We start from the raw sequence: 20,060 nt of genomic DNA, 5'->3' as shown, positions 1-20,060 counted from the left end.
CATAACAGCTAACACTTCGGCAGTATTTACAAGTGCCAGACACTGTTCTAAGTACTTTGCGTAAATTAACTTAGTCCTCACAACCACTATTACGATGCCCATCTTGGAGATGAAAAACTGAGACCCAGCAGGTTAAGTAGCTGACAACTAATCACACAGAGAGTAGGTGATGGCAGAACAGGAACCCAGGTAGTCAGGCTCTGGAAATCATGCTTTCTTTCCAACCATTAGGTTGTGGGAAGGGTGTTATGGGTAGTCATAGATACACATGCTGTATATCCACATTATTTTTTACTCTTCCTCTGCTCTCTCTCTCTCCTTCTAAATTTTTAAATGATTTTAAAAATAACACTCAGCCCGCCACCTCAAAGCACCTCTAGGCAAACATAGAATGTGTTCCAGCCAGTGCTGTCTCCTTGTGAGCCCGTTGGGGTGATGGCTCTCCGGGTCTTCTCCAGCATTGGCCAAGGTGGCAACTGAATGAGGTTACATGAAGCAGCCACCCCTGCCAGGCCTAAACTTCCACTCTGACCTGTTGTGCTGTCACTGGGCATGGTCCCCCAAAGATGGCTAGTCCTTCTCATCATCCCATCCTTCTCACATACTCCCATCTGCTTGCCAACCTTCAGTCTAAATTTTGACAGGCCCACACATATTCTTTCCCTCTCTTTCTACCCTTTCAATGGGGCTGTGTGGCCTGTTTCAGTCAACTGGGGCTGTTATGACAGAATACTATAAACTGGGTGTCTGAAGACTGGGAGCCACCATGGCCAGTTCTGGTGAGAGCCCTCTTCTTGGTTTATAGACAACTGACTTCTTGCTATGCCTCATAGTAGAGAGAGAAAGAGCAAGCTCTCAAGTCTCTTATTTGAAGGAAACTAATCCCATTCATGATCACCCCACCCTCAAGACTGAATCATCTCCCAAAAGTCAGACCTCCTAATACCGTCACATTGGTGGTTACAATTTCAACATATGAATGGAGGGTCATGGGGACACAAAAACTCAATCCATAAGATGGTCCAAGGAAGAGAAACTCCCTGAATTAACACTATTATTAACAGCAATAAGTGATGATCAAATTTTAGCTGAAGAGGTTGGAATTCTACCTATCATGTTAAGGTACTGTTAACACACACACATATGCCCTTTTCCAGAAACCATGCTCACCAAAGGAAACCATTATCTGACTTCTAGACTAGAGGATTTGCCTGAATTTTAAATCATTCAGCACGTTTTCTTGGGCCAGCTTCTGATATGCATGTGTATGAGATTCACCATGTTGCTTCTGTTTGAGATGCTACTTTGTGAATACACCAACCATTTACCCTTTCATTCTAGTGGAGAAAATACCTATTATGCTGAGGTCAGTTCAAAAGCTATGCCTCCACTTCCTTGATGTTCTGGGGTATCACTGGTGGTGTGACCCTGAGCAAGCTGCTGGGATTGATGAGATGATACATTCAAATTGTCTAGTGCATTTCTGTCATGGTGAAATCATGCAATAAATATTAGTATCTTTGTCCTTCCCTTGCTCACTGTTTTGATAGAAACATCTCCTTTTTTCCAAATTCCTAAAGAACTTAGTCCAAAAGTTATATTTATATTTCCTTACATTACTGTCTTCACCACAGTAACTAGTATAGTGCTTAGCATATTGTTTAAAAACAAAATCATTTACCAATACACATGCTGGGTTCAGTGCAGGGGTCTGAAGTTAAACAGATGAATACCAGATTCCATTGCACACAAAAAGCTCAGTCTAAGTGGAGGAGACAATAATACAATCATATATTGAAATATTTAAGTGTTATTGTCTATGTGCTACATTAAATGATAGAGATATGCACATGGGAAGGAATTATTAGGCCGTATGCATTAGGCTGGGCAATAATGTTACACCACAGTAAAGCAGACGATGTATGCACAAGAGCCACATTATTCGGGCATATTTAATATATTTCACAGAATTGAACTGTGTGGATTTTTCTTTACAACTTTCAGCTGTGAGAGGCCTGAATGTAGAAGGCATGCAAAGTGTTCCCACATATTATTGCTACTCCTGGGAGAGACCCCCCCACTCCCCACACAGGTTCTTACAGTGGTGAGTCACAAGCTGGTACACTTTAACTCTCCAGGCTAAATTCTGCTCAGGAACCTGTAATAATACAGGTCAAAAGCCTGACACCTCTTTAAACAAATTGTCTAAAGAGCCTTAGTTTTCTCTAGGCCTGAACACTGGATTCAAAGGTCCTCCATATTTTGTTTTATTTTAACCTGTTTAAATAAAATAATCTATGGCTAACTCAACATGGGTTTTAGTGAAGCTTATAATAGTATGAGGGAGAGGCCAGGAGTCAGACAGACAGGGTTCTTCTCTTCATTCCATCAATGGAGGTGGTGAGAATGTATATGCTATAAGCTTGTTGTCCACATCGAGTATTTCCTAGGTAACACTTACTAGTAGGCAATGCCTAGCTCATGATAAGAGCACTTAAGGCTTCTTTTAGGGAGTCAACCCATTCCATATTTGGTCCTCCTCTCTTCCTGCTGCCTTCTGTTTTTCCCAGCATTATTGTCTTTTCCAAAAATCCCTTCCTTCTTATGAGGTGCCCAAAGTGGGATGGCTTCAGTTTGTTACTTTTGCTTCCAGTGATGCATTAGGCTTCCTTAGCTCTAGGACCCACTTGTTCATCTTTCTGGCTGTCCTGGGTATCTGTAGACTCTTCCAACACCAAATTTCAAATGAATCAATTTTTTCCTATCTGCCTTCTTCACTGTCCAACTTTCGAGTCTGTACATAGTAATTGGGTACACAAGGGTGTGGATGATCTTAGCCTTGGTCTCTAAGGACACATCTTTGCCCTTGGTGACCTTTCCTAATTCTTCCATTGCTCCACTTCCAAGTCTCAGCCCTCCCTTTTTTTCTTAGCTACTGTCTCCAACTGAACTGATGACTGAACCAAGGCAAGCAAAATCTTGAACAATGTCAATGTCTTAATTGTCTATGTTAAGGTTGTGTATTTCTTCTGTAGTCATGATTTTTATCTTCTTGATATTCAAATGTATTTATATATACATGCATGCATTTATACATACAATGTACATAAAGATATGCACACATGTTTACATGAGAGTTTATGACCTCCCACAGCAGAATGGAAACTCCACGAGAGTAGGAAATTGTATTTGTTCACTATATCCAACACCTCTATGACAATGCCTGTCACACAACTGTAAAATAATGGAAAAGATCTTTTCATTTCTCTTTCTATCATTCATAATGTAAATCTATTGAGATGACATTAATCATAACTAAACATACATAACACAACACTGTCTCACATTGTTCTAAGTATTTTACAGATATACACTTGTTTATTATAAAAGAACTTTGTGGGGCATGTACTATTATTTTTCTCATTTCATCAATGGGGAAACTGAGGCACAGAGTGTCAGATGACTTCCCAAATGGAATCAGGATTTGAATGAGTTACATGTTCTTAAATATTGTGCTATGTTTCCTTAAGAGATTTCATTTTCATTGTCTTTAGAAGCCAAATTCTCCCATCAAAGTCACAGGATAGTGTATGATGAGGATTAGAGTTATGGAAAGTTGGGGTGAGGTCTGCTGCTGAATGTTATAATTGAAGACTAGTGCAATTTTTCTGTATTCCAATATTTTTTTCTTCTTAGTTTGTCCTAACATCTATGGTGGCTGCAGGGTGGTATGAGGAAATGCCTAGATCCCAGAATAATAAAAGAAAAAAAGTATTTCTCTTTGCTCTTTATGACTTACCTGAATGCACAGTTAGGAGAAAAATGGAAAAAAAGGAAATTAACCAGGCCTATGGAGAGATGATAAGGAAGCAGCCAACGGTTCAGACAGGAGGCTGTCCCCAGGGGTGATAACTGGAGATGTGCATTTTCCCACCAACAGCTGCTGACATGCAAGCCCAAAGTAAACAGTAGTGCTTGGGATATTAACTGGATTCTGTGTGTCTGTGCCATGAGAAACAGTGGACCTCTGGGTAAGCCTACTCTTTTAAGCAGTGACATAAGCGCAATATTAGACTCGGGGCCCCCCCAAAAACACTTTTCCTGTAGTCTTCCACCTTTTGAACTTGGAGTGGGAAGTCTTCCTAACAGGTGGTTGGCAGTATGGGAACCTGGGGCTGGGTTAGTCTTTTTGTTTTCATCCCCAAGTTCAGTGAAGGAAAATAGCAGCTCATCTTTTCAGTCATATGTAAATACATGAGAGAAAAAGTAGAACTTTCTGGCTAAAAATTCCCTTTAAATATTAGATATGTTATTGAAGCTGATGAGCTGTCAGAGATTTGCTTGAAATCAGGGCTTCTGGGCACAGAACTACCACTGCTCCACTGACTTGGTGGCACCTGTTTCATGGTTTGACACAAAAGCTGCACCAAAGCACATGTGAAGTCATGGGAGAGACACACAGATCAGGACTTGAATTTTTTTTTTTAAATATGTAGTATGTTTATTGATTTCAGAGAGAAAGGGAGAGGGAGATAGAGGTAGAAACATCAATGATGAGAGAGAATCACTGATCAGCTGCCTTCTGTACCCCCTATATCTGGCATTGAGCCCACAACCAGGCATATTCCCTGACCAGGGATTGAACTGTGACCTCCTGGTTCATAGGTCAACACTCAACCACTGAGCCACACAGCAGGGCTAGGGTTTGAGTCTTGATCCAACCCGTCCTGATCCTGTAACTTTGGGCAAATCCCCTTACCTCCTGGGTATATTTTTATCTCCTGTAATGAGATAAAAATGGCTTTAAAATGGCCAATCTCCACACAGATGTGATTAATATCAACATCAATCAACAAAATTAATATCAACTTTGATATGACTGATCTCCCTACTACACAGTCAAATAATAACTAGCCTGGCTTCAAAAGCCTGATTTTATTTCACACGACCCATAGAGCCCAGACCCCTGGGATGATTCCCTGTTTCTAATCTGGAGACAGTGCCGCATAATGGGGGTGGACCCTGGCTGATGTGTTAGGACGCCCAGTTTATAACTTCAGTTCTGACTGGGGTAACTTGAATGACTCACTGCTTTTCTAGGCCTCAGTTTTCTCATCTGCAAATTGAAGAATCTGGTACAGAAAATCTTTGAGCGACCTTTTAGCTCTAAGGCCTATGATCCCTCATTATTCAAACAGAAGCATGGGTGTCCACTACAGATGTTACCAGTTCAGGGAAGGTTCACAATAGTACTTCCTGAGTTGTGTGGCACAAAATTTAGACATGAGTAGGACAGAGAGAGCTGGCTGTAGTTCCAAGGCCCCAGATTCTTCCCAACTTTCTGACTACAGAGTAAAAACAGGTCTCCTGGCTAAGGCCAAGTCCTCACAGTCCAGAGAAGCACAGACCTCTGGGAGAAGCTGGGGGCCTGGGAACAGGAAACCTAAGCTATCCTTCCCACAGGCCTCCCCTCTGCCCCTCGCCACAGCTCATGCAGCTGCTCAGGCCTCAGGCAGCGGCAGTTCTCGTTAAACTAAACCTCAACTAAACTCAAAATCGCATTAACCAAGTCCTCCTCCCCTCTGAGCTGCATCCAGGAACTCCCAGAACTGCCCTGGCTCTGTCTGCTTGGGCACTGACACTGCTCCTCTCCTTCCAGCTTCCCCCATACGGCTTTATCTGCTCCTCTAATCCTCTCCATTCCCTACAGACCATCTGCCTCTTTGGATCCACCTTCTCTGTCTTGTTGGATAGGCTCCCTCCAGTCCCCAGCTTCTGGCCTGAGTCTGGCCTGGCCCCTTCTCAGCATGGCTCTGGTTTGGTCTGCTTTCTCAGACGGGCAGTTGCACAGCCCTATTGCTTCTGACCTGTGTGCCTGATGCCAATGTGTCCCACAGGCAAGTTGTTCTACCTTGTAACTAGACTCCTCGCTGGGGGAGGTGCCTAGAAATCTGTATTTTTTAAAGGCTGCCTCACCCAAATTTAGCAGTCCTACTTTCTGAGTCTTTGAAATCCTCTCACCTTTATTATCTTAATGAATTCTCTGATTTCCTGAGGACTGACCCTGGGTTCTATGATGGATGAGGAGCACTCAGAGGTGAACACGACTTGGTGAGAAAACTGAAACAGGTGCAAAGTACTGCAGACACACAGTGTAGGGAGGGACTCATTCTTCCTACGTGTGGGGCTTAGTTGGGAGAAGTTTCCACAGTGTAAGTGACATTTAGTGTGAGTGCTGACGCATGAGTAGGACTGTCTATGTGGGGAGAGAAAGGGAGGCCACCCTAAATCTCTGTTCTGAGCAGAGTGGGGATTTTGTGTGATGTGTTCAAAGGACACGTGGTCTAGTGTGGATTGACTCTTAGAAGGCATATGAGGTGGGAATCACCCTGCACTCCCCATTCCACAGTCTTCACTCTACTTTTTTATCTCACAATTCTTTTTACTAAAGAGTCAATGTCATAAAACATATGTTGACAAAGTACTAACACATTAGCAGAACCCTTCTTTTGGGCTGCTTTTTGGCTTCTACAAAAAATCAACTGAATTGACGCAGAGAAATGACATCAATGGAGATGTTTCAGTTGAGTAGGGTTTCTCATCCTCAGCTCTACTACATGGGAGGCTACACAATTCTTTGTTGAGGGCTGTCCTGAGCACTGAAGGATGTTTAGCAGCATCCCTGGCCTCTACTCACCACGTGTCAGAACCATCCCCCCTTTCTCCAGGCGTGACAATAAAAGAATGTCTCCAGACATAGCCAATTTCTCCTGGGAGTAGAGGTGGGGGGTTAAAATCAGCCCTGATTGAGAATCACTAGTATAGAGGAAAAAACTAGTATCTGGAGTCAGACTCAAGATCAAATCTTGGCAAACACTGGTTATGCGATTATGGAATGATTCACATTGTAATAGAAAAGCTTTCTTCCACATGGCACAGGGATGAAAAGTGTGAGCTCCGGAATCGAAATGGGTTTAAATCATGCCCCTGTACCTACTGTGTGAATATGGGCAAGGTAAGCTGTCTCTGTGAGCATCACTGTCTTATCTGAAAAAGGGAACAAACGAATAGTACACGTAAAGTAGCACTGAGAATCAGTGTTGCTTCTAGAACACTGCTGACAGTGAGACAGGAAATTGGCATGTCTTATTGTTCACTGGATTATGTTTTGCTTTAGGAGGGCATGAACCTGAAGCTCTTTTTGCAAGACTGGATAACCCAATTCTTCTGCAACTGAAAAAAAGGTGGTGGTGGTGGGGGGGGAAACAATGAAAGAAATTCTACATCTTCATTTTGGTTTGACTCTGCAACTGAGATAAGCAATGTAAGCCAATCCAACATCTGGCACAGATAAGCAACTTAAGTCAATTCAACATCTGGCCAAGAATTCAGTATCTGGAACCAAAGAGTGATGCAAAACCTAGGCACAAAGTTTGCTCTTGACCAATTCCTGCTAATGTGATAGAAGCACAAAGGACACCGATTTCTAGACATTTGGAGTGGATCCGGGAGTGCTCAAAGCACATGGTTTTGCTTCCTGGAGCATTGAGCCAGGTATATAGGGACAACTGCCTCTGTAATGAGAGGGAACTGAGTTCTCAGTTGTAATATCATTCCCTAATGGAGGGAATGCCATTCACTCATTGGCTGAATTTGCACGAGTTAAGGGTCCTCCATGTGCAAAGGATTGGGCTGGATGCTGTGATATAAGGATGAAATGACACAGTGCTTTCTCTCAAAGAGTTTGCAAACTGGTAGATGAGGCAAGGTTGCACACACAAAACAGTATAATATGTACAGTAATGGAGGCAAATCCGAGACACAGGTGGAGCAAACAAGAAGGAGTACATAAGTCAGCTTGGGGAGCCAGGGAAGGCTCCCAGAGGAGATAACACCAGATTCAAGATTTCACAGATAATCAGTTTGTCTGATTGATAAAAACAACTGAGAGGAGAGGGGCCTGAAACAGAAATCAGGTTGTTACTGCCTTTCAGGACAGCTCGGGTACTGGAGCCAAGGACAGACCTGGAACAAAGTTAACACTATTTATGTGAGTTAGAAAAATAGCAGCAGCAGGAGCCCTGGCCAGAACCACCCCCACAAAGAGCACAGAAAGCTACTCCTATCTTCTGGCTGTCTGCTGGAGAGCTCACTAACCAGCACCTTAAGAACAAAATGTTCTTTTATCTTTGGTTTGTATTCCCACAGAGTCCTTCCTCTTCTTTTTCCAGAGCTGGAAAAAGCATGAGCTGAGTTTTACTCGTTTCTTTGATCTTGATCCTTGAGTCCCTGACTTCCCTTGAGAATGAGAGTCCAGGAGGATTTCTCCAAAGCAGAGTGCTGGCCCCTCCTATTAATCAGAATGTGGGACGCAAGGGAGGCCAGGCCAGGTCAGGGACCCTCACTGCCAGGGGTTGTCTGTGCGAGGCCTGGATGGCATCCAATTCCGACTTCCAAAGCTGGACTCTCACCCTGACACTCAGCGATCTCTTAGCACAGAGCCCATCGAACCGTTCTTGACATTGTTTCTGCCCTCAAAACATACAGCATCTTAAAGCAGCGAGCCCTGGGTCCTGCTACAGAGAGCCCGGGAAGGAACCCTAGGGTTCAGGGAAGGCAGAGGGAATCAAAGCCAGAGGTTCTTTCCCAATTGCCTCTCCAAAGGAGGAGAGTTCTCCAGGGTGGTAATTCCGAGAAGTTCCACTTACAAAGTTCCTCCTCGGTGCAGGCGTTGTGGTTCTGGAGTAAGAAAACCAAAGAGACATCTCAGTATTCTATGCCTACTATGTGCCAGATGCTATGCCAGCTGCTTTACCTACTTACATCATGGGTTCTATAACAACCCTGTGAGGGGCCACTGCTATCTTTTTTTTTATTCTCCCTCCCAGGTCTCCTCTCTTCCCCAGACATGAAATCCTGCAGTGGCTGTTAGGTGAAGGGGAGAGGTAGAGGTACAAGGAGAGTAAGAGGATAAAACTTGGTCACAATAGTTAATGAGGTCTTCACTCTGATATTTTTTCATAGGTTTTTAGAGAGAGAGAAAGGGAGGGGAGAGGAAGGAGGGGAGAGAGAGAGAGAAAGTGAGAGAGAGAGGGAAATATTGATCTGAGAGAGACACATCGACTGGTTGCCTCCTCTAAGTGCCTTGACCTGGGTGTGAATACGCAAGCAAGGTACTTGGCCTTTGCTGGGAATCAAACCCATGACCCTTCAGTCCAAGGGCTGATGCTCTAACCACTGAGCAAAGGGGTCAGGGCCATTGCTATCTCTTATTGCAGAAGAGGAAACAGAAGTGTGAAGAGGGATGGTATCTGGCTCAAGGTACACAGGTAGGGAGAATAAGAATTTACATCCAAATATTCACTCTCCATATTCAGAGCTTTCATCACATCTCAAACTTTTACTATTGAGCTAGGAACATGCAGGCCAAGAGGGAACAACCAGAATTTTCTCTCCAAAAAGAGTGGGGCTTTGTCTGCTATGTTCACAGCTGATAATCCCTAGTGCCCAGACCACCAACAGACAGGTGTGCAGGCACTCAATCTATACCTGTAGTCACTACATGATTAGAAGATAGATAATCTTTTCAAGACTTTCAGGCCTCAGTTCTCCGCATCCTGGTGGGGGTGAAGGTGGAGTAGCAAACGAGAGTGAATGTTCCCTCCCAGGACTCCTCTCTTCCCCAGACATGTAATCCTGCAGTGGCTGTTAGGTGAAGGGGAGAGGTGGAGGTACAAGGAAGGGTAAGAGGATAAAACTTGGTCACAATGGTTAACAAGGTCTTTACTCTCCCATAGTCCCTGGAAATCCCTTTCCTGTGTCCTTCCCAGCCACTGCTGGCCCCTAAGCGCAGCCTTTTAAGAATCCAAAGTCCTTCTACCTTTCCAGTTAACCAACTTATTTTTGGAAAATATGAGGGAAACTCATCTACTTAAGAGTATTTGTATTTTAAAGGGAACAAAAGTCCTCAGCCGAAACTTCTAAGGGTAAAATTTCTTTCACTGACTTGGGACAAGAGTAGGGACATTTAATGGTGTGGGTTCCTCCCAGTTCAATTCACCCAACACTCTCTGAGTATCTACTCTACAAGTTCCAGGTGCCATAGAGGAAGCGGTTTTCCCTCCTGGAGGGCACAGTGAGTCCTGGGCAGAAGCAAGAAGGTGTATTGGTTCATCCCATAGGGAGGTCTGGGAAACGGACAGGGAAATCGAGTCCTGAAGCTCCCCAAGGTGTAGCCTCTCTCTTTCAGCCAAGGGCTTGTCCACTGTTGGGGGTGGATGATTGAGACTGTGACCCCAGGGATAAGTGGAAAAGCATGATGGAGAAGGCTTCCCTGGCCTCAGTCATGATGGGATGTCAGGCTTACCAGGAGCCAGGAACCTACCTAGACCCCAAGTTCTCTGTGCCTGTCCTTAAAAACCAAAGTCATGACATTCCAATCAAAAGCACATACTGTTGCCCTGGCAGGTGTTGCTCAGTGGTTAAGCATCGACCTATGAACCAGGAGGTCATGGTTTGATCCCTGGTCAGGGCACATGCCCAGGTTTCTAGCTCGATCCCCAGTAGGGGGCATGCAGGAGGCAGCCAATCAATGGTTCTGTCTCATCATTGGTATTTCTATCTCTCTCTCTCTTCCTCTCTGGATTCAAAAAAATATTTTTTAAAAAACAAACAAACAAACAAAAGCACATACTGTTTATACTGAAAAGGAAGAGAAGCATCCTTACCTGCAATCACTGCAATCACCATTCAACCAACCCACCGGTACTACTGGTTGTTCACTATGCCGCAGGCACTATGCTAGATCCTAAACCAGTGGTTCACAACCTTCTGGCCCTTTAAATGCATTTCCTCATGTTGTGACCCAACCATAAAATTATTTTCATTGCTACTTCATAACTGTAATGTTGATACTGTTATGAATCATAATGTAAATATCTATAAATATCTGATATGCAGGACGGTCTTAGGCGACCCCTGTGAAAGGGTCGTTCGACTGCCAAAGGGGTCGCGACCCACAGGTTGAGAACCGCTGCACCTAAACACACAGAGATGAGTAAGACAGACACGGTCAAGGATCAATGAGAGCTTTCCTACTCTGAGAGTCCATGGACTGTGCAGACGGCGGGATAGGGCTTAATAATCTGCTGCATAAAGAACCAGATTAACTTGCATTCTACAAGTCAAGGTCATTTCACGTTACTTTTGCCTTCATGTGACTATTCATTTAATAAATTTATTAAGCACCTATAGGAATCAGACACAGGGCTCTGCACAGAATGAATAATATAATCCCCTGTCCTCAAGGAGCTCCTAGCCTAGTGGAAAAGACAAGCAGATAAAGAGTTAATTACAACACAATGTGACCATTACTTCAGTAAGGGTGTGGAAGAGCACTGAGAGAAGTACAACTTGGAGAATTTCTACATAAATCTGTCCCATGGAAGGCTATGCAGAGGAGCAAGCATACGATATGGTCTTCAAGTTAGAGCAGGAGTTAGCCATGGGGAGAAGTGAAGGACCAATCATCCTGGGAAGAGAAATACACGTGCAAAGACAGAGGTATAATGCTCAGACAGCATTTTGGGAACACAATTCTAGGTAAGTATTTAAAAGATAACTCTTAGCCATAATATGAAGTATAGACTAGAATATCTTTCAATGTTTTTTTGACTATGACCCATGGTGAGAAATTCATTTTCAGTTATGGCCCATTACACACATGCACAGAGACATAAAATGGAAACCTAAGTTCACCACACAAAGCTTGCTCTGTGAGATGCACTCTGACATTTTCTACTCTGGCCTGTTCTATTCTGAGCGTTCAATGGTCATGATCTACTAAAGTGATCTCATGAGGTTTGAACCATAATTAGAAAAAAAGAACACTGCTAGAAAGAAGAACTAAAAAAAAAAAAAGAGATGTGGCTATAGTTAAAGTGAGAGTTATTGAGAATCTGAACAGCCCCCAGGAACCACCCCCTAAAATGCAATAAGGATAAAGAAGAAGATAGACTTATCACATTTCACTGTAATTCTTATCTCATTTTCTGCCTTGCCATTGAATTTGGGGGAAGAGACCTTGATTTTATTTTAAAGTCATTGTCCCCTAGCACCATGATTGAGACATCGTAAGTATTTAATGGGTCTTTGAAATAAGAATACATAATACATGGATGTTAGGTTTGAGAGTTATTTAGGAGATGAAATCACGACTATACTCAAGTAACTAGATAAAGAATATAAACCAAATAAATTATGAAAATAAATCAATTAGACTTGTAAGAGTTATGTAGCACCTTTAGAAGAAACAGCACAGGTAGGTAAACCATCATCAGACACGCTAATGGAAGTGAGCATATCTTTTTCAAATTATTAGTAAACCAAAGAACCATCCACATGTTGACTCAGATCATTTTTTTTCTATTATTCTGCATGGAAAGATTAATAAAATTATAAATAAATTTTGTATTTAATAAGTTCTATAATTCTATCCTAATGCCTAACTGTGAAAAGACTTTATATTGCTATATCTTGAATCACCAGGCTTTGATGCTTTATAAACAGGAAAGGAGTGTCTTAGGTTCTGGGGAATAATCCATGTGCAGACAGCGTTGGTAGTGGCCATGGACTGAGGGATGATTACCTAGTCCTCCAGCATGGGCATCAATAAGGGAGGCTGACACTGCGATGCCAGCAGGAAGACCAAGGTCTCTGGCCGCCTCTGGGGTAAGCCCATTTCCAAGAGAAGCTCCAGGAGGCAGCACTTGGTTTCCTGGGGAGACAGGAGAAAAAACAAACACCTGTCAGTTTGAAAAACACAACAGCAGACAAAGGGTTTTCTTAAGTGAACCCCTCTGTTCCCTCCCCTTTCCTCTGCATTTCTTCAACTTCAGGAAGACAGAAACCATGTAGCCACAAACAGTCCCTTTGCTCACTGGGTGACAGGTATATGTTCTGGGTTCTTATGGATCATGCTCTGGGGTGCTTTACAAAGCCAGGAGCTCAAATCCATCTTTCAAACTGGAGAAAACTCCCCTTAATAGTAAATTCCAGAAGATACATATATGCAGTGACCTCTTGAAGACTAGATCAAAATGGTCAAACTGTTCCTCCTAACAGAGCAGCTCTACACACATACATGCACAGACACACATACACATGCACACATACACACAAGCACACATTCATACAGCCATACACGGGCCCTGATGAACATAGATTCCTCAGAAAGTTGGGAAAATTTACTCATGTAGTTGCTTCCTGTCAGAGGACAAGGAAAAGAATAATTCTGCTCCAATAAAGAATTTCTTAAGTTTCTCTCAAGAAAAAAAAAAAAAAAAAAAAAAAAAAAGCCCAGTCTAAACTTTACAAGGTGGAGACTTGCACAACCATGGAATATAATTTGAATGGTGTTCTTTGGAGTTGTGCAATGCAGCGACCCTGATATTTCAAGTGACCTTGAATTCCTGCAGTCAGTCAGGCCTTCAGTCAGTCAGGATTTATTGATTGCCTTGCTTTGTGTGGGCGCTGTGGCACTGTAAAAGGCAGTCCTTGCCCCCAACCTAGTTAGGGAGTTGAGATCAGGACACAGAACCATGTAAGTCAGAACAGGACAATGAGACCCTTCTGTTCCCAGGTGTTTAGGAGAGGCTCAGTGTGCCCTCTTCCCACCGCTGTGGAATTTATCAGTAATTCTGCAGTGCAAGGAGGGGTGGGGGTACACATGCATATATGCTAAGATCCCTTTAAGCTCCAAGATCCTATTATTCTGAATGTGTGGTCAGCAACTCACTTGGTGCTAAGACACCGTCCACGAGAGCTCCAGGGATGGCAGAGGTGCCCTCTGACTTCTGAGGGTGGAACTGAGGGTGGGGTAAGAGGGAGGCAGTGGGAAGATGGCTCCTCAACCTCCTCTAATTGGAAACAAAGCACCTCCACAACACATCTCCATCCATTTTAGGTAATGAGTTTCTTTCAAAAATGTTTAGCTCAGAAAAGGAAGAGGAAGAAGATTGAAACCACTGCCATGCTTCCAAAGCATCATTACGCAATACTAGTTAGTAATGGCAGCCACTAGGTGTACGTGGATGGAGCACTGGAAATGCAGCTGGAGTAACTGTGAAGCCAGACTTTTCACTTAATTCATTCCACTTCAACTTGAAAAAATGATACACAATTCAGTTACTAAAAAGTTTCAAGTACATTTGGCACAACTTGGGTGTGCAAATCTACTTTTCACTGTTAATTAAAGAAACCTAAATAAAGAATTTTACAGTGGAAATTTAGTGTCTGAACTGAGATGTAGCCAGTGGAAAATATACACCAGGTGTCAAAGATAGTACAGAAAAGTAAATGTAAAGTATCTCATTCATAAATTTATACCATTATGTTGAAGTACTTTTGATTTGTTAGGTTATATAATATGTCTTAAAATTCATTTCACCTATTTCTTTTTACTTTAATGTGGGTACTAGAATACTTTAGGTGTCACTCATATTGCATTTCTACTGGATTTCTAAGGTTGAGATGCTCAGATGTCGGGGTGGCAGCAAGAAGGACCTCTAGTCTCATGTTTTGGATGCCCAGACAGGCAGAAACCCGGAAGAGAGCTGTGCACAATTTGGCTCTGGACACCACCTTAATTATGTCATTGTGTTTCATATACAGCACAAAACAGGTAGCCTTCCCATTTACTGAGCACCTCTGTACCAGGGACTGTGCTAAGAACACAGCATGCGTTTCCTCACCTCACTGTCACAATAACCACATGTGAAGGGGATGAGCACTGTCCCCACTGCCCAGATGGACGGGGAAGGTCATGCTTATCCAGGGAAAGTGAGTTTCCCCTCGTCACACAGGCCACGGATTGCATTCTGACTACGTCATACCAAACCTGTATACTTTCTTATTCATCACTTTGCATTTTGGTGCAGCTATTTAAAAAAAAAGTTTTTTTGAGTGAATGAAGATATCAAGAGAAGTATTTTTGGAAGAAACATGTTTAAAAAGTAGCACCATTTAGATATGCCCACCAGAGGCACACCTCACTTAGTTGTGCTTCACTTGATTGTGCTTCACAGATGTTGCATTTTTTACAAATTGGAGGTTAGACCCCCCACCAGCAAAAGGATTATGCCTCACCTTATTTTGATACTTGCTTTACTGTGGAGGTCTGGAACCGAACCTGCACTGTCTCTGAGATATGCCTGTACATTCAGATTTTTTAAATATATTTTATTGATTTTTTTTACAGAGAGAAAGAGAGAGGGATAGAGAGTTAGAAACATCGATGAAAGAGAAACATCGATCAGCTGCCTCTTGCACACTCCCTACTGGGGATATGCCCGCAACCAAGGTACATACCCTTGACCAGAATCGAACCTGAGACCCTTGAGTTCACAGGCTGACACTCTACCCATTGAGCCAAACCAGTTAGGGCCAGATTTTTTTAAGCGTTCATTTTCATAGGAAGATCTAAGTGAGAATTCTATTCCACCTTGATCCCCAATCTTAACAAACATAAAAGGTGTAATTTTCATTAAAAAAAAAAAGTTTCCAGACAGGAGGAGGATGAGCATGGTGGGATACTCTTCTGAGTGCCCTGAGCAGTAATTTAGAAAGAAGCCTTGGTTGGTGAGGTGCAGAGAGAGCCCTGGGTGTGCAGTCAGGAGCTCTGGGTTCTACTCTTATGCTGAAGAACCACAGGTAGATTTCTCAGCCGAGGTAGCATCTTGAGCAAAGGCCAAGAAAGAGGGGAGACTGCCACAAGGGCTGGGGAAGATGGAACCTACACTGGGGTGGGAATTGGCAGGGAGTGGTGGAGACAGATAAGGTTGGAGAGGGAAGTGAGGACAGTGCTACACTGTCATGCAGGTTAAGGTGCCTGAACTTAATCAGGAAGTCCATGGTGAGGGTGAGCTTGGAAGGAGTGCTAAGCCCGGGAGTGAGATGATGGGATTTGTGTATTTTTAAAGATCACTCTAGTAACATGGCAGCAGAGGACAGAAGGGGGTAAGCGACCACGATCGTGAAGCTATTTTGGTAACCAAAGAGAAAAGTCGAGGGCCTTCCTTAAGGTATTGGCAAGTGAGAGCAGAAGTGGAGGCAGATGAGAGATTTTGTGGAGCAAGAAAAGCAGCTCCTGGTGGTGGCTTGGATGGGGGGTATGGTAGATGTCACCACCTGGACTCCATGAAGGATGAAGGCAGTGAGGTTGGCAGATGGCCTCCAGTTGCCAGCTCCTTCAGGCCACTTGGACGAGGGGATGTTTCCCTGGCGACTCAGCAGAGTGGGAAGGGAAGGGCTCTGAAGGGCAACCACTTGCTCGAGGGCTCTCGGATGGGCTGGCCAAGGAGCTGGGGGGCTGCATTATGGCTCCACTCCTCCCTCTGCCCAATCCTGCTCACAGCCCCTTCCTTGCACAGGTGGCCACCCCTAATAAATATTCTGTGCCCCCAAATCTGCCACAGCCTGTCCCTCCAGAGAACCCAACCCAGGGCGGTGAGCCAGGCCTCCTCCTCAGTCCAGTGGTCTCGGAATTAAAAGAAATAGGCACCGGGAGCCCATCCCTCCTTGGAACTGGAACCTCAGCCTTCAGGAACCCTCTACCTGGACCCTAAGCAGGAAGACACTGTTTCTCTAGACACCAAAAGGAAACAGCTCGTCATAACACAGGGTGATAGAAACAGGAGGGGCTCTGGGAGAAATCGCCCACCAGATCACACTGTGAGTTCATCCGCCAAGAGGTGCCGAGGGGACTAGGAGAGCTGTCAGAGGCAAGTGCTGTGCGCCTTGATAACTCTTCCCGAAATAATCTCCTCTTACCATAAAATGAGATTATTCACAGCACTGGTTTCCCCAGAGTTAACCAGGGCCTCACAGCCTCTGCATTTGCAGTTTCTTCCAGTCTTCATTCAAGCATTCATGCATGCATTGTAACAAACACCACATAACAATGATAACAAGGATATTGCCCATATATCTTCACTCACCTATGCCCAGATCTAGGTGTGGGGTATAAATGCAAGGGGCGCCTCTGACCTCAAATGACTCCCATCATGTTCTGTGCAAACCGAGGCTCTCAGGCCGATGTATAAAATGCTTTAAAGGTGGAATGTATGTGGTGCTCCTGGAGCATCAAGCTGGGGGTGGGGGTGGGGAGGTTGGCCTGGGAAGTACAGGAAATTGGGATGAAGGTGACATTCGAGCCTGGTCTGGAAAGACAGGTGGCAGATTGCTGGTTTCAGACTATAATGCACAGGGGAAATGGATGCCATTAGAGCTAAGATTGGGTTCAGTGTACAGAGCCCCCAGGGACACAGCATTCAGCATGTTAGCAAAAAAGACACGAGGGAGGAGCAGAGCAGTTCAGCCGCCTGAACAAGAGAGGCAGCAGGGGACCTCAGGCAGGGAGGCCAAGGAGCTCTGACCAAGGCGGCGAGGCCCTGCCAGGGACAGCTTCGGGCACTCGGTTTGCTTTTTAAGAAGTTAAACCTGCAGCATGGAGAAAAGCTAGAATGGGAAATAGATTTTTTAAAAAAAACAACAATCAAGCCAACTGAAAAATGCAGGCTGCAAAACATTATGTAGAATGCAACTTAATTTTTTAAGAATAACAAAGAAGGTAGATAGACTATTTATAAAAATACATCCCTAATGGGGGGAAAATAGAGAAAGACTTTCTCTGGAGAAATTGTGCATAATTTTTTTTTTGGGAGGGGGGCTTTTAACTAATCGATAACTTTTAATTGTACTACCTTGAACCTATACTTCTTGTGTAATTTTTTAAAAGCTGCTTTCTCCCTTAAATATGATCAGGGTAAATAAATTATTTTTTAAGTATGTTTTTATTGATTTTCAAGAGGAAGGGAGTGGGTTTGAGAGAGAGAAACATTGAAGAGAAAGACGCATTGGTTGGCTGCCTCCTGCACATCCCCTACTGGGGATTGAGCCCACAACCCAGGCATGTGCCCGGACCTGGAATCGAATCAGGGATCTCTTGGTTCATGGGTCAACACTCAATCACTGAGCTATACCAGCTGGGCAGGGTAAATAAATTAGACACACTTTTTCAGCAGAATACTACATAGACATTAAAATGAAAGAGGAAGAATTTAGGTATGGTTTTGGAAGGAAGTCCAGGATAAATTAAGTGAAAATGGCAAGATGCAGAATAGTACTCAGGGTATGAGAAGCCATTTGTGAATGACCTTGGGTTTCTTTTGTGATCAAAGTTAAAAGCAAAACTGAATTGAGGAGAGCACTGTGCACCTTTTTTTTACACCCTACACCTCAGCCTAAAGGCAGGCAAGAGGCCTGGACGCTTCCCGTACTTTCTTGACCCTGCTGGCTTCTGTCCCTGTGAACACACTCGCACCTCGGGCTGTAACACAGCAATTGCTACGAGGGCTCTTGGGCTCCTGTCCACTGATTTCCCATTCAGATGGGCGGGTTTGGTGTGAGTGGTCAAATGCTGGAGCCTACAATTAACTGGTGGTTGCAGTCCCTCTTCACGGGCGGGGGCTACTATTACACCAAATCTTCCCCTACCAGTTTTTCAATTATCTATGACTAATGAGCACTTTGGGAACAGTTTCAGACACACACATAATCCTCTTTCCTGATGTCAGCAGCAGAAATTAATGACTGTGTGGATTGCTGGGAGACAGAAAATGCATTATAATGGTCAACAGAGCTGTTATCCTCTCCAGGAAGGGGGAGCGGGGGCGGGGTGTTGTATTAACTGGAAGGCTCAGTGTTCCTTTGTGCTCCTACAAACACGAGATGAAGCCTAGGGGGAGAGAGCTGGCTCCAAGCCCATGGAAATGTCAGAGAGAGGTTTGAGCGTGGGTGGCATGCGACCCTGGTTCCTCCATGCTTGGCACTGGAGCACCGGTCCTTGCTTATGTTTGCCAAGGTCAACAGGGCAATCAGATTGGCCAGGCGGTGCTAAGTGACACCCTGCCCTGCCAGCAGAGAGGGTCTCTGAGTCCCTTCAGACTGAATCTACTTTCAGGTTGGTTTAGAGGTGAAAGAACAAAAACAAGAATGGGCAACTCTCAAACAATAGGCTGGAGTTACTTTCAAAGCATGCAGTGGTTGACATGAGTTTGTTGTCTCATGTGGGCATACTCTGCACTGGGGTGGTTTCGAAGATGGTTAGGAACTGGTCCGAACGTGGTGGAGCTCCACAGTTCCATGAAGCATGAACCCCCACTGAATAAAACACCCTGTGCCTATGGCAGCCAGCAAACTGGCTACTGATACTTACTTTCATAAAAACTGACAGAATGAGGAACTTGACCCATACCCAGCACCTAAATTCCTCTACAGAGATCTCAGTTCACTTTGGCAGGTTACCTCAGAGAGACTTTTAGACCTGGAGCCACAACTGGTACAAGACTGACTGAAAACCATTCCAGTGATTCTTGCTTCTGGATGGGACTTACACATGTTCAGAGCTAGTCACTCAATCAGGGAAATTATGAAAAACTCAAACCTGACACATTCTGAAACATTACATTGTTCACTTCCCTTCATTTACCTCCTAAAAATAATCTTATTTTTACTAGGAATTAAATTATATTTTTAATTGTTGATTAAATATACAACTTGCGAATGATATCCTCATCATTCATTATAAAAATGTTTACTGAGTACCTACTATGTGCCAGACACTGTTGTAATGTTAAAAATGCATTAAGCAACAAGATAGATAAGGTCCCTGCCCTCACATGGATTATTTTCAGTAGACACTATTCCCATTCAATGCCTCTTCTGAATTATATCTTGTAACTATGTTTTGTAAGCTCTTCTATGATTTGTAAAGTCTTTTGTATATTTTATATTCCTGGCCTTGTATTCTGACCTACAGTAGGTATTTAATAAATAAACATGACATATATTTTAAGTCAAATTTTGAATGACCCTTATGTTTTCTTTTTTTCCTATGTTCACCTCTTTCCCTCTTTCCTACTAGATGAGAATAGCTCAAAGATGATTTTACTTATCTCTGTATTCATCTCCTCAGTACCCAGCAGTGTCTGAACATAAATTCT

At 43.7% G+C, this 20,060-nt stretch overlaps 1 protein-coding gene across 2 annotated transcripts in view; it reads right to left on the bottom strand.

Moving 5' to 3' along the window:
- The window catches only part of FGGY (FGGY carbohydrate kinase domain containing), a 405,151-nt gene that overhangs the window by 186,098 nt on the left and 198,993 nt on the right, over positions 1 to 20,060 (bottom strand). For both annotated transcript variants that reach the window (XM_036351580.1, XM_036351579.1), the window contains exon 7: positions 12,647 to 12,775. In XM_036351580.1, coding sequence (XP_036207473.1) covers positions 12,647 to 12,775 — 129 coding nt within the window. The remainder of the gene's footprint in view (positions 1 to 12,646; positions 12,776 to 20,060) is intronic.

Source organism: Myotis myotis, unplaced genomic scaffold (assembly GCF_014108235.1).
Source record: "Myotis myotis isolate mMyoMyo1 unplaced genomic scaffold, mMyoMyo1.p scaffold_m19_p_2, whole genome shotgun sequence".
NCBI lineage: Eukaryota > Metazoa > Chordata > Mammalia > Chiroptera > Vespertilionidae > Myotis > Myotis myotis.
This window is presented reverse-complemented; position numbering and strand designations above follow the sequence as displayed.